Source organism: Bradysia coprophila, unplaced genomic scaffold, assembly GCF_014529535.1.
Source record: "Bradysia coprophila strain Holo2 unplaced genomic scaffold, BU_Bcop_v1 contig_297, whole genome shotgun sequence".
NCBI classification, from domain to species: domain Eukaryota; kingdom Metazoa; phylum Arthropoda; class Insecta; order Diptera; family Sciaridae; genus Bradysia; species Bradysia coprophila.
This window is the reverse complement of record NW_023503555.1, coordinates 9,570,274-9,586,900: the sequence shown is the minus strand read 5'-3', so window position 1 is coordinate 9,586,900 and position 16,627 is coordinate 9,570,274. Positions and strand designations below refer to the sequence as shown.

General features: G+C 32.5%; 1 protein-coding gene across 1 annotated transcript in view; it reads left to right on the top strand.

The window, feature by feature from the left end:
• Window positions 1–1,630: 1,630 nt before the first annotated feature.
• The window catches only part of LOC119079072 (zinc finger and SCAN domain-containing protein 31-like), a 37,381-nt gene continuing 22,384 nt past the window's right edge, over window positions 1,631–16,627 (top strand). The window contains exon 1 of the mRNA XM_037186881.1: window positions 1,631–2,292. Coding sequence (XP_037042776.1) covers window positions 2,101–2,292 — 192 coding nt within the window. The 5' untranslated portion in view covers window positions 1,631–2,100. The remainder of the gene's footprint in view (window positions 2,293–16,627) is intronic.

Sequence of the window (16,627 nt, the reverse complement as noted above, 5' to 3'; positions counted from 1 at the left end):
AAAGAAAAATGATGAATTATTAAGAGATAAGCTCTGTGAACTTTATGAATATCATTAAATGATGAAAAGGAAAATTAATTAACAAAAAAAAAATAATTAAATTATTAACAGCAAGATGAGCAATAAACACGCAATAAATATGCGATAAATACAAGACATATAAACCAGCATTTCTCGGTTCATTTTATTGTCGTTTTATTGTCCGAGACATTGACGCAAAATTTTAATAAAATTCCAATTTGATTATGTAGTTAGCTGATGCCATAAAACGCTCTGTTATGGGATGATCTTTTGTAAGTTCTCATTTATGCACACTATTCTAAAACAACTCCATGCATGAGTATTTATTGAATGTCTTGCTGAAACAAAAAGCACTGGTGCTGGTTGAAATGAAATGTTTTTTTTTTCAAAGTTTGTGTTCCAATGAAATGTTAAAATTCAGGCGATCAATAAACATTTCCTTCATTTTGTGATAAATTTAAAAAATCTTGTTTGATACGCTTAAGATTCTTTCGTTTTTTGCGGATACCTTCCCATTTAGTTACTGGTAACATTTCGTCCTGGTAATATCGATAAATTTTGTAACGTCGGACATCAAAATCAAATCTTAAATAACTCGAGAAATATGCGCGTATGTTCTACCCTTCATTTTGAGGGCAAATTTGGGTTTTTAAGATTTATTTTGATGCAGCACTGAACAAATGTTACGTAATTTATGAATTGTCCCTATTTGACACAGCAAGGTCATGTTTTTGCATTACTAAATTTAATCCTTATAACAAACACGACAAGCATTATTTCAAATCTGGTACTTCATTTGTTCAAATCGACAAAATCTTTAATCTTCAATTCCATAGTCTCTGATAAAATAATTGGTCTTTTCTCTGCACAGCTTCTATTCCTATCCAACCTAGTGCAGACTTTAGATCTTAATCTGTGATCTAAAACAAACAACCATCCATAAATGGACCGTCTTCCTCCTAATTTCGCTAAGGCACTTCGTACAGTTAATTATCTCCACCATATGCAACATTCGACCAACGGCAACCAACAAAGCATATGTACGATGCAGTCTCGTTAGCTTAATGTTATTTCTCAAATTAATAATTTTTTTCCAATTTTTTTTTCTTCATATCCCAACGACAAGGAAGAAGGGGGAAAACGATAGAGTCGGTTGAGATATTGAATTGTGATCTAATCGTCTTATACTTTGGCACCAAACTCTATGTATACGTTTGCTCTGCTGCTGTTACCTTTTTTTTATTATTTCATATTCATTTTAATATCATTGAGTTTACGTTTATTCTTCTTTGATACACTTAATGGTATTACATGAAGGTGCTCTCATATACCATACTGATGTCGAATATTGTTGTACACAAAAGGCGGAGCGCAGTGTATATCAACCGGAGAGGTAAATATCTATATATGTGAAACACAACAACGTGCCGATATACATATACAGACAAGTGGAAAATGCGATCAGGTTGCAAAGAAACAACATAAGATACAAACAAAACAACAGAAGAAATATAAAAAAACACACCAAACCTCACGGCATAGGTAATATTGGAGTGTGTAGATCGGTTATTAAGTGTGCGTTGTTATTCTTTAGAAGGTCATGGTTAGATACTGGCGATCTCAAACGGACAGTATTCATAAAGTCGTTGAGAGATCGGTACATCTTTTCACGTTGTTGAGCGCATTATTATTGTTTGTTCGTTTATTAGAAATTGTGATCGATTGGAATCGAATTTTTTGAGAGCGAAGATTTTTTGTGTGTTGTTGATTCGAAAGGAGCAAAAAGATTTTGTTTCTTTTGGGATTTTTTTTTTAAATTTTGTGACGAATGCCCATACTCAAATTGTCGATTTGTTTTTCGCGATTTTCGTTGGTGTTTTATGAAAATTTAAACAGAAAATTTTCTCGATGAAATTTTCGATATTTTATGTGATTGACTTGTCGTACACTTGATACCATTCCATCCAAGCATACAACCGGGAACAGTGAACTTTTTTCCTTTGACCAATCAGTGAAAAATATGTTTTGCAAATTTTGACAAAACTTTGACCATTTGAAGAAGATAAAAAATCGAAAAAAATGGAAACGTGTGTTCTAATACCTCAAGAATTTTCATTAGTTGTAACATCGTTGGGAGCCCGTAACTCCGGCGACCAGGTGGCATCCGTATGGACGACCAACCGGATAAAACAAGGAGCCTTCTACTATCCGTTCCAAGGAACCGTACGAATCGACAAATTGAACATTTATTCGTATGTGGACGATGAAGATGTAAGTACGAGATCAGTCTGATCAAAAAGATTTATTCAAAATTTTCGCCCAATCAAAAGTTCTCACTAATTCCACCACACTCAATATGGAATATTCACACATCTAACCCATCAATTAATTATCATAATAAAGCTTAAAATGCGTGAAACAGTACTCGGTCATGAATACATTCGATGAATAAATTCTCGAACGCACTCACTTGAACAGGTAACTCTCCCATGACGGTGGGAAAAACTTAAAGAAAATCGTTAAGAAATCGTTATTTTAACGTCTTTTTATTTCGGGTAAATTGTTTAACAACGTCTTGTAAGGCATGGTATAATTATTCATAAAGAACTCTTATAAGGGTGGCTAATGTATGGATGTTCACATGACCGTGAAAACCACATATACGATAATATACCCATTTCCCATACCATGTTTCACTGGTCTTTTATCCTATTTGATGTAGTTTCGATGGAACTTGTTGCATTTTTAATGTTACGTGGAATATAATTAAGGCTTTTGATGAGTAGAAAACAAGGAATTTTATGTTAACAAAAGGGGGCCAATGAAAGTGCGCAATAAAATGCACGTTACAACAGGTAATTCTCTAAGTGGTATAGGGGGTAACAGGTACAATTTAACGGACATGCACTTTGTTTTGATGAGGGTCTCGGATGAACGCTCACTGTGAGAAATTCTTTTTTTTTCGATCGTTTTCTTCGTTCGTACAATTGACACCGAATTATAAGGGTAGTTCAATCATGCGAAAGGACGTTAGTTTATGAAAATGATACGGAATTGATCGATCACTGCATTTGGGGGGTTGTTATATGGCTTATAAAGTTTTATTTACGGAATCAATAATGTTGTGACTGATGAGTCAAAATTTTTTGATTTTTTTTTTCGATGGAAAGAATTTTGATAAAATCTTTGATCGCCTTTTAAACGGTCAGATTATTATCTCATCAGGATTTTTCAAAAACTTTTTTATACGTTGAGATTGATGTTTTTTTATTAGAGTCTGACCAGGACGTTTCTTTTTTAATTTTAATAAAATTGGTTGGAAATTGGAAGCTTTGAATTCTGGCGATGATCTGATAATGTTACGTTGGACTGGATTTTTGGAATTCGTTGACCAACGTGTTATAGCATTCGGTAGTTTCGGTTTGTTAGATCTTTACTTTCCTCTGTCAATTTTATAGAAATTAAATTGTCTTCAGATCTTAAATAACATCAAAAGCCAGCGCTGCACAAGTTAGAATGTAAATGTGAAGCAAAGTTTTCTTTCGAGAAAATATTTTCTTGAAATTTCTCGATTTTGTCGAAAAAACCGAAGGAAATCGAAGAAAATATTTTCTCAAAATTCTCATGAGGTGTTCTATGGCGGTGAATTTAGTCAATTTTTTTTTATTTCAAATGTAATATTTCTTCGGTTAATCCGAACGTTTTGCTTGAGATAATTTTAGTGCATGAAGACATGAGAAACTAAATTGAATTTTGGTCTGAACCAGATCGTAGAACGGTAGAACACGATTCACATGCAAGTGGTCTGGGATGCAAATCTCGTACGGGCGCTTACAACAAAAATTTTATTTACAAATTTCAATTTAGTTTCTCATTTCTATCAGTCTTCGTGCACTAAAAACTCTTCAATTTTGTTACAATTCTATCTCATAGAACTCAGATGTGTCGAGTTTTTTTCCGCTACTACAACAAATTATAAATCAAAAATACGAATAGCACCTACGTTCCGTTGAACATTAGAAATGGTGGTCATCTGTTATCGATATTAACTACACAAATAAGCGACGAGAGCTCTGTGTGGTGTCTTATATAGCAAAGCATTATGTTAGAACTAATGCGGTAATAGATTTTCCATGCGAACCTTAAACAATAGAAGTACCAGATTTTCCTGATTACAAAGGTCAATTGAAATGTTGCTCAGTGCTTCATCTGCTTCAATTGCATTGTCTTAAAACCATTTTTTTTTTCCAATCGATTCAATGATTATTGCACAAAATGTTCTCCAAAACCAAAACAAAAATCGGAATCGCTGAAACAGCAAAAGGTTTTCTATTGATGCACCAGCAAAAATGCATCATCAATCACTTCCATTCAACATGAAAAGATCGTTAAATTGAAAGCTTAAACCCGATAATCGTACATCATTTTATGCACACAAAATACAATTTAAAATTGCGCAAAAAAAACATCATTTTTGCACGTAAACCGACGAAAGATCATTTTGGTTGGTTCGTTTATTATTAAATATATGAAATTTACTGATGCACAAAAGACTATCTGGAATATATGAAAATAAAATGAGAAAAAGAAAGAAAAAAAAATCATTTTCTGTGTTTAACAAAACGAAGAAAAATTTCATTTCATTTAATATTTTCCACATTATGAATTGTAACGGCAATGGGCAAAGAGAGGCACGCGCCACAAAGAAGTTAACTCCGTACACAAAAGCATATAAAAGCATTGTTAAGTCACGACCTAATCAAGTGGAAAGAAAATATATTTATTATTAGGTGCAAAATTTGCCTTTTTTCCTTCAATACTTTTTTATGTGTGTTCGTTCGTTGTTGTTATTGTTGCCTGTGTTCTCTGCTCGGTTTCATCTCTCTTTACAGAACAGCCACAACTTTGTATTTATATTCGTTTTTAATAAAACATAAAATCAATGAAATAGATTTTCGTTTCGATTCGATGGCGATTTCCATTTCTCGAAATGTATCTCTAGATAATCGAAATAGGAAAAAAAAATAATAAAATCTCAAAATTATCGACCTCATATATGCATTTGTTGTTAGGTGGATTGTTCACTTCGGTCATAACTTTATTCTCGTTGCTTCGATGATATTTTTCTTATTCATTTCATTCATGATTTTCAGACTATTTTCGTTTCATTCTGTTTCAATGCCCGAATAGTATAAATAATGAAAATCCATTTAAAAACGATTCGTGCTCCGACAATATCGCGATATACTTTTTACAAACAAAAATCCGAAATGAAAAAAATATTTATTAAAATGTAGAGTAACGGACAGTACGGTTGGTTTGCTTTCCTTCGGTTTTGTATTATTTAGATCGTTATTTCCTCTATATCGATTCAAATTAGAAATTTACTTTTCGTTTAGGTTGATGTGCATAGAATCGGCGTATCATTTCTGTGGAATCGCATTTCATGATTATGTTTGTTGCATTTAGCAGTAGATAGAGTTGTAATTAGGTGACGACAAAATGAGATGTGAGATGGTAATGTTAGGTCATTAATTACAGACTCAGATACGTTATTTGCTAGACATTGAATAAATTCATGTTATTTGTAATTGCATTGAAAGCTTGAACTTGTTTTAATCTTTCTTATTCTTCCAACAATTTTTTCTTCTAACGAAGTAATTGGATGAAATCGCTGAAGAACGAGCAAACTGATCTACACTTCGGTCACAAATCTTTCGTATGTTTTTGAACTTTAAATCTAATAAAAGTCGATTTAATCTTTCCAACAGCAAACATAGCACAATCGTATATTTAACGAGTTTGGTACTTCAGTTGCTCTAAGTATTTCCAAATTTTTTGATTCAAAATCTTTTACTTCATTTGTTTTGTCGAACATTTTATCATAAGAGGCCACATTATCAAGTTTTTTTTGTCATCGTTGTCGATAACATACACAGTCATATACATACATAGTAATTGGGTGGAGCAAAACTGTTTGTAAAAAAGAAAATTTTGAATTCGACGCATCATAATTTGAAAACATTTTCATGGCATATGATCCCACAACATTTAGAGTCTGTCACTACATTACGTAAAACTTTTGTTCTACAACTCTCTATTTTGAGGCCTAGTAGAGGCCTAACGAAAGTAGTGTGTATCTAGGCTGTGATACATCGTACAAAATCCAAAGTTGGTGACAGAATCAAGATATTGGTGCCGAAGGAAGAATTGAGAAATAAAAACAAAATTTGGCATCTCGCATGCTTAACAAGTCTAAAATTTAAAAAAATTACCTGTCAGGCACGCCAGGCCTTTCGTGAAAATTTTTATTTTTAAATGCTTCGTTTGGCCTTAATACTTTCATTTTGCCACTAATTTTTCATTTTCGACGATTTGTGACAAGATATGCACTAGAACCACCTCAGTAAGGGTCATACTTGAGGGGTTGACTTCTACTATATAAAGGGGACCATTCAGGATGATGACAAATATGGATGGAAATAAGAGTTTAGGGTGAAGGCGATTCCCTTGAACTTTAAGCTATCGTTGCATAAAAAACATCGTCAGCGACACCAAAACATTTCCAAAGTTCAAAAGTTGATGTTATCGTTGACCCGTAAGCAATTGAATACTGAACACGAACTCATTCATCATACAATCATACGTAATAACAGACCTCGTCAAATTACATACAAAGTAAAGAAAAAAGCAAATAAAATAAATGAACTGCACTGAACTCTAATATTACGCGAAAATCCACATTCCTAAATATATACCGAAAAGCTACAATTAATATGCACCTTCTCAACGCATTGATAAAAACATAATGCATGTGCAGCATGAATAACAACTGAAAACTCCATACGACGAGATAATGATAAAAAAAAAGATTTTTTTTTCGTCCAAAACGAGTATTATCGCAATTTTTCATAATAGGATGTTGGCAGTGAAAGTTTTAAATTACTTTTTCTATTATAAATGGCAGTAGCATAACATTGTTTACCATATAATGAATGAAGTTCATTCACACGCGCATAACAGCAATTAGACATTTATAATGCACCTTGCCAGTTATCTTCTTTTTTTCTACTTCTTTTCTTCCATCCAACTAAAAAAAACCCGATACGAAATTATATCAAAGTGTATCATCGAAATGGAAGTTAATGACACCCATAAGGTTAATCGTTTGTTTCAGTTTTATGATTCAATAATTTATCCAAAGATGAAAATGCGAGAGTTTTTCATTGCGTGCGATTCTGTTGTTGTAAATGAAAAGTCTCGGATTGAAAATAATAAAAAAAACATTTTCGATTTGATTCGTTATGGTCGTTAGTGTGTGCATATTATATTCCTTGCGTTCCCATTAGCATAAATTGCAATTTGTATGCAATTGACTCGGCAATAGATTACCATGGTCATAATTCAATTTGAACTTCTTTTTTTTATTGCTCGCAAACAACATGGACTTGAAGAATTAATAAAAAATAATTAGGTAGCTCAGTGGTAGTCATAATCAATAAACGTTTTATTGAGTTGCTGAACGAACTTCTGTTGTTAAACAAATGCATCAATACGGGATGGAACCGTTTGCTCATGTGGCTAATTTCATACTGCTATGGAACGTATCAAAAGTAGGAATCTAGACATTCACAAACGGAAAAGTGATATATAATCACTAAATCCTAAACTACGAAATCTTGTACTTCATTTGTTTCAACATACATTTTCTTAAATAACGGACATACCAGCCAGACTGGTCATTTTGTCGTTTTCGTCGGTAACAGATGATCATAGGCAACCAAAGTTTCGCTGTTAACTGTAAGGATGGTTGAGTTTGATGATTTGGTGACATGTGAAATCATCTTAAGTAAACAGATCTAGGAATGCTGTGTAGAATCTTATATCAACTCGTCAAACGGCAAAAAGCTCTATAGAACCTTATCAAAATGCTTCATGATTACTAATAGAAGATACTTTGGTTTGTATCAATGGCGCACAAGACGATTTTTTTCCAATCTTTCTATTCATACTTGGTGTCGTGTTTAGAAATCTAAAATTTCCGAGAAATAAAGAGACCGTAATCTCGTTCAATTTTAGTCATTTATGCAACAGGAATCAACCACAACTACAACAAACATCGTTAACATTAACCACGTCTCAACAGGCAGTGCCAAAAACTATCTTAATATAAGCACACTAGTCTAAGCTATTTATGCATTGCATGGACATGTTAAGCGAATCATAAGAGAAATGTATTTTCTATTCAAAAATTTATTACATTTTTCTTATGATTCACTAATTATGCACATGGATGAAGCTAAGACTAGGATCAGTACATTGAGTGTTTTTTCTACTGCCAGTTGTGACGTGGCAAATGCTATTTCGGAAAAGTTTTTTTTGCATTACAAACCTGCGTGTAATAATAGTCCTCATTACGATATTTTAATGAAGGAAATTCAATTAATTTTCTGATGAACGTGAGGTTGCAACAACCTTGTGTAACGAGCTTTTTTATGGACATCGTCTTGACAAAATTGGCGTGTTAAATTCTCAAATTGTCGAGATTTTTCCTAGCAATTCAATTGTTCATTGCTCCTCAATATCTTCTCTACTTTGTTTCTGACGAAAATTATTTACGACCATTCAAGTTCAAGGAATCATTACACTTAACACACTGTCGTCGTTGTCCAGTTAAATGATCTATTTCGGTAATAAAATCCGTCTGCGTATGAAACTACAGTTTTGAGAAATTCAAACAGTAAATCTCGCTCAATAAACCATCGTCGCATCTATAATATTCAAACAACATATTACACCGCGTGTGTAGGAAACTGACAATGTTCTAAATAAAACCGAACTTGAAACATAATATCAGACCTCATTACTTCGCACTCGTGTATGATGTCTTTGGAAAATATAATTAACGTTAACAAGTAGCTTGAAATGGAGAAAAAAAATAGGAGAAAAAAATTACAGCCGAGAGAACTCTGAAAATATTATAGTAAAACCATCCCAATGTCCATATTCAATATAAAACGATAAATTGGCGCCGAACAAATTTCATATTTTTCTGTACACAAAACTTTGAGTATATGTTGTTCTTAGATTGCATGTTTGCCAATAATAAACTATAATCAACAAGACTTGTTGCACTCTGTGGCAGCGTAAAGTATCAATATACAGTAGGTGACTGGAGATATGGACGGAACATTACGAATTGTATATGAAAATAAAAAAAAACTTTTCGCTTGCACGTATCCCAATACAGAATATCCTCACACATAAAATGTATATCACTGTTGATACGAGAGATATTGGTTGGTCTGGTGCAGTGGATAGAGAGAGCGAAACACTGGTAAAACAATTTATAATCCACACTTCGTTTCGTACGTTCATTTTTTTCTTTGTTTTGTTTTGCATAAATGTATCCATTATATGGGCTCTAAATTATATTTGAGTTTGAAAAATTTTCATTTTATTGAAGTTTATTGGAAACATAAATTCCCAAAGAACAAACAAAGAGGAAATCGAAGCAATAATTTCAATTTTATAATTATTGTCAGTGTTGGTAAAATGATATTTATTTGTGGCATTGTGGGCTGCGAATAAAGATTTGTTTCTGATTTATTCCCTAATGGCTTTTGCGTAACGATACGATGTGAAATTGGCCACAAAGTGTAGTGCATTGGCGCACACAATGAGATTGTAACAGTTTGATTGGATGAAATCGATTTTTCGAAAGCATTTTATGGCTTTGATGGTCGAATATAATATGTTTTACTTACTCACTCACCATCCGGAGCTAATTTAGTGAGACAAGAAACTTTTATTGCAACTAATTGTGGATTGTTTTATGATGTGAAGGGACAGCTTATATAATACGGCTCGAAGAAAATACTTCGGATCATGCACCGTGAGTGACAAATTAATAAACAGCAGAGATCATTTTTGAAAAAACAATTCTTTCAATTTCTCTAAAATTTACTAACTTTACAAAATCCTTGGAATTTCTCAACATATTCCTCGAGGCATTACGTCTAGTACATCTTTTGTCAAAAGCACTGCAGAATTTTTGATACCAAATCTAGTACTTCATTAATTTGAGTAAATTATTGTTATGACGACAACATTACTGAGAGCTCATTGTACATTTGTGTCGTCGCTGCCCATAAGATAATAGATCTACTCAAATAATTCTATGAAGATTGTTTAACTAGTTCATCCAATGCTTCAGCACTACTTACATAAATCGTCTAATTTTGTCTTAGTCAAGATATTTACCGTCTCCACGAAATCGTGATATTTTCCACAAAATTATCGCTTTCAGTTTAGAAACTGCAATTTCAATCGTAAAATTAACCTCACCTCACCACGCCGAAACGAAAAAAGTGTAACACAAAACCATTAAAGAATTATTACATCCACTACACCCAATGTTTTCTCGATCCACACGTGAGATATAGACCGCCCGTTGTTTAAATCGATTACTACCACATATGTGTGGAAGGTTAATCGCAAAAAGTTTTTTTTAAATTTTATTTTCCATTTTAAGTACTTAGAATTACACAGCCGAATCTATTTATGGGAGATATACAAAAATCAAAACTAAATGAAAAATATTTAAAAAAAAAAACAATTAACCCGATCTCAAACTGCGAAATCATTCGACAGCGATTTTCGGGCTGACATGTAATGTACAGTAAAAACCGAAAAACCTATCGAAACGAGAGCTTTTTTTTAAATGTTTTGGAATGTGGAACAATACAATGTAATGACGGTTTAATTTGTAGTAATACCGAGCATATTAAGTCGTGTTATACACCGAAACGCATATTTAAACGATATTGTAGTTTTGATGAACCGTATGTGTACCATCGCTCAATTGAATATGAATTGTTAATGTAACCATAGACTACTGTGTACCATGTACCAGGGCCTATTTTTGGGAAATTGATTCTCTTGATAATTCTTGAAATTCATGAAAATAATTCTTGAAATAGGAATTACGAGGATTTTCAAGAATTTGGAAAATTTTGAGAATTTTGGACAATTTGGAGAAATTTAAAATTTTTTAAGATTTTGAACTTGTTAAGAATTTTTAAGAATCTTTAAGGATTTTGAGAAATTTCAAAAAATTTCAAGAATTTGGAGAATTTGCAAAAATTTGGAGAGCTTTTAGAGCTCAGAAAATTCTTGAATTTCATCAAACTCTTAAAAATTCTCCAAATTTTTGAAAATTCTCTAAATTTTTTAAAATTCTCCAAATTTTTGAAAATTCTCCAAATTTTTAAAAATTCTCCAAATTTGTGAAAACTTTTTAAATTTTTGAAAATTCTGCAATTTCTTGAAAATTCTGCAATTTCTTGAAAATTCTCCAAATTCTTTAAATTTTTGACAGAAAAAATCCTGAAAATAAGCCCTGCCATATACACTTCATCAATCTCTCAACTATCCTCTTAGTGTGGCATAAAAATCAATTAAATCCTATCTGGAACAAAAAGACCTGAACCGAACAGAAAGAACACTCCACACATAAAAACTGATAAAAAACATCATCATCATCATCATTTCTCTCTCGTCTGATTAAATGTGAGTTAAATTTATCTGATGGACCAAATCCAATTAGTGATAAACATCTCATGAACCATAAATTTCAAAGCGGCTCAGAGACTAATCAAGTGAAAACATTATTTTCAAAGTAATTATTTAACAATTAAGAAAGAGACTTTTCCTTCGACGAAACGACTGAGAAGAAAAAAAAATTATGGTTCGACGGCTGAATTTCGATCGTCTTCCGTTCAATTTATATTTCGTTACGATTTTAAGTTTTTCGATTGATTTAATTGATTCACTGCATTTAGAATCTATATGGAGAGTATTATAAATCGTTTATTCATATAATGTTTGACGGGAGAGGAGAGGATGGACACACAAAAAATAACAATAAAAAATTGACGGTTGATTGTTGAAAATATTAGTGGAACACTAATGACTCCCGGAAATATGAAAAGTTGAAATATAATTTTTGGCGCCTATTAAACACAATGAACAAAAAAAATTCTGTATAGGACCAACACAATTTTATTTAATATAGGACTCCACCTGCCATAACAACCTATCGAATGTTTTTTTTTGTAGAAATAAAAAGTCCTTTTCGTTCGAGAGTATATGCCGTATTACGACCTTACAGACTTTTTTTATTGAACGTTTTTTTCCCTCCGTTCTCTTTATTTTTTTTGGCTGTGTGAGCCATCAATTAGGATTGATATTTTTATATTGTTACAATATGGGGAATTCGTTTTTTTTTCTCTGTCGATATTTTTATATGTTTTATCATATCGTCTTGCACCTGACCAAAATTATTTATTATGAAAACCAAGAATTTCTACCTGTTTTTATGGGAAAGGCAATAAATTACCGAAACACTGGCAATGCCATATACTAAATCCATTCCATATACACACACACACCGTTTTGTCTATAAAGAATGAAAATTGTTAATTTGATTTTAAGCTTCTACATCACGATATAAACCCAACAACTCTATATAAAAGAATCTATGGATTTCGTTCTCTTTTATCATAATCCACTTGGACCGTTTTTTTCTTCTCTGCTGTGATTATCTCAGATGTTAAAATGGTTTTTTTTTTCGTGTATCTTTAAATGACGGTGCAAGATATAACGTAATCATTTGTACATATCTTCCTGTAGGTATTAACTGAAACATCATTCGATTTTCGCGAACGTTTTTATCGGAATCATTCCTTTGGATACTCAAGATGAAAGAAAAAAAGGAAAAAATAATTTAATCGACCCACAGTGTACACATTTATCGGTTTCGTTAGTGGTTTGTTCATTAGTTACATACTATCGCGCTTTTACACCTGACACTGAATTATTGTTCCGTTTAGTAGGAATGCATTAATATTGTGTATGGAAATGTGAATTGTAGAATGTAGGGTGGATCATCTTGTTTGTTGGACTAACATGAGACAAATTCGGGATCCCTAAATTCGGTCGTTTAGATTTATAAGTTAATCTAATTCAATCAAGACACCGAAAAATAATATCGGCTGGACCGTGTGAATACTTTTGAGAAATTCTTCAAGCAATCCTTAAGAACTTTGTGAAATATTTTTTTGAAAAATTCGAACAAATTTTTGGAAATATTTGAAAAACATATTTCCCAAAATAGTCCCTGGTATGCAGTGAACAGTAGCCACTTTTTTATTTCCGAGTAAATTCTTTGCAAGCATGAATATGACTCAGAAGATTACCTTTTTGGCATATTATAAGAGTCGGTCAATATTTTTGCTAGTATATCTGACTCATGTAACTCTACAGACAAGGTTACTGGTGTGATTTTCGCGATGTTTGACAATCATTTAACAGCTGTCTGTAGTCAGGGCCTAATTTCCTGAAATTGTTTCCGGAAAATTCAGATTCTTGAAATTCAAGAAAATTCTTTAAATTGTCGAAGTTCTTGACAATTCTTTAAATGCTCAAAATTCTAAATTCAAGATCATTTTTCAAGAATTTAAATTTCTGAAATTTCTTGAAAAACAATTTCGTAACGTCCAAAACGCCTCATATCTGTAATCTCTTCAACTGACAAGCTTTTCCACCATTAAATCTGTTACTTCATTTGTTTAAAGTATTGCTCTGAATTCGATTCCAAATCTTTTACTTCATTTGTTTTAACATAAATTTTACTATTTATAATGCAATACCAGCTCATCACTCATTTTGGTCATTGTTTTCGATGACAAATGAATCGTTTCTGAAAAATCAAAATAAAGTTGATTGCGGTGTCCTCGATGCAGTCCACCCTATTACCGATTTCATTATATGGTAACTTGACTGAATCTTATTAATCTTGTGTCTCATTCAATCGTATGTTTATCTGCCAGTCAATTAAAATAATCGCACAAATTGGCTTCCATAAAAGTTAACAAAATAAACACAAAATGACTGAGTGAATGAATGAATAATAACATACAGCACATGTACACTCGTATAATATCTCTATGCAGATTAGATACTAGTCCAAGATACCATGTAATCATTTTCTCGTATTGTTCATTAAAATTAATTTTTTTTTGTGCCATAGATATCAATTAATGTGCTGCACTGATTCAATTCAGAAATAAATCCAAATCTTTTTTATGATTCCCACAACGATATATATTCATGTGTACGTATATTCGACCACATTACAATTCCGATGTTAAATATAATACAGAAATCCCAACATTTAAAACGTATTCTCAGCCTTCCATGCCAGCCTACACGAGTGTATACGATTTTAAATATTACAAAGTCAACTCAAATTCCCCCATAAATCTTGCAAGCGATCCAATTAATGATAGATTCAATAAGTTGGCAATTTTTCTCATTAATTGATTACATGCATTCAGTTTCACCGTCGAGCACAAACGAATGTTTTTTTTTCTGTTGCTTTCGTTCTTACCATTAAAATTTCAGATAATTTTTTTTTACTTCATTCAACCTTTCCTTCTGCAATTTGATTGCATTTAATGTTGAGTTGAATTTTATTATATTTTATGCTGCACTTAAAATGCAATGCTCATAATGTATACGATGTGAATGTATATATAGAAGCACAACATACAATGTCCATCCAAATCAAATTTATGTCAACTTAAATCAACTAAGCGATTTATTAAAAACCCAATGGAACAAGAAATTCTCAGCAGGTGATATATTGTCACTACAATTTTATATCAATTTAGCGATAAATTGCATTAATGAAATTCAGTTCTTACATTACGGCTGGACCCAACTCTTTGCAATGATCAGTGATGCAAGTTATTTACAACGAAAACGAACGAAGAAAATTCTGTGCTTTAATTTGGCATTCAGTTTGAACGTTGTGGTGAACATTAACCAAATAATTTAATTAACTTGAGCGCGGTGTACATTATCTCAGTGAAATGAGTACAATCGAAAATTTTGTTTCTCTCTAAAAAAAACGTTGATCTTAGCGTTCGTTGGTCGGTATTTTATTCCCAGGGAACATCTGTAACACGACACGTCAATATATTTATTGAGCGAAAAAAAAACCAACGTACAACCGAGACTATATATTCATAACGCATTATAAGTCTGCTTTGGATGCACTTTGAATATATGTGATATGTGTGAGTCTTCTTGTTTTTTTGTGTCTTTATTTTTAGTATCCATAAGATAAGTGATCATATTTCTCATGTTCGATTATATGGGTAAGGTGAATTCTTAAAGCTCATGTTCTTGTTGGTAATACTGGTTCAACAGGTACCATGCACCATCTATACTTTGAATGGCTTCAAAAAGTGTGTTGCAATATTGTTTTTCAATAATATCAATATCGGGTTGAGGCATCTTTGGCTGTTTTTTTTCTTCTTAGCAGAGTTTATTGTGTGTGGACCTATGGTTGCACTTCGATTCATTTATAAATTTTGTTCCCTTCACATTTGTCGAGCAGAACAAATTCTCGCTGCCCACACTAAATGTGTTTCGCATGTTAGGTGAGGTGAGAAAATACAATTTATTTCTCGCAATAGCAGACTGTGAAGAGTGGATCATCCACTAATTTTTTTGGTTTATGTAAAGTTTATCCCTGAAGAAAGAACTTTCCAAAAACGAACAATTCGTCATCCATATTGTGTCTCTCTTGAGTTAGTTTCGTCGATTGGAGGATTCCACGTAATTTTGGGACAATTTCTCTCATCATCATCATCTAGTACTAACTCGATCCTTTGACTTTTTCTGATTTACCTTTATCGACTGCAGTCCTCTTCCACGTAATTTTGGACACAGTCTATCAAACTTATAAACAAGTATAATATTCCTTTCAGTAGCTGCTTATCATCTGCTATCGGCAGCAACGGCAAAAATAAGCGATAACCTTCGGTCAATGTTGTCTTTTTTATATTAACATGAATGTTGAAACAAATGAAGTACAAGATTTTGTATCAAACACTAGAACATTCTTCGAACAAAGGAAGTAACAGATACAATGATGTGACTACTGCATAGTGACTACTTGCTGTTTCTCTAGTTAAATTAACTCTCTGAGCTACGAATTAAGTTATCTAAAATATCTTCTGTCGTAATCTTAATCAATTTTACAAACATTCAATGAACTCGGCATCTTTGTGACCATAACTCCGCAACAATATCAGCTCTTGAGATACCATTTTTCCATTGTGGCAATTAAAAACGAATTACGTAAATACGGAAGTATACAAACTACAAAACAATAATAAACCTGATTATACACTGCACCAGGTCGGTACTACACATAAGAAAAGTCGATCGATTATTGGTTATAATCGTTCAATATCAGTGTACGATCGCTGAAACCGAATAAGAAAAAGATCAGCGTAATGGATTCATTGTCTCGATGCAATTAATAAAAATGCGAGTGCATATCGGGCATAATTATCCTGGGATGGAATATACGTGTACAACATGGTGTGCTGTATGATACAAAGACAGAATCAATTGGCAGAGGAGATGTATAAGTTGTAACCAGAAGCAAAAACGCATAAAAACATAAACGGAGACGCATGAAAACGCATTGGAAGTAAAAATAACATTTTACATTTACAAAATGAGACGG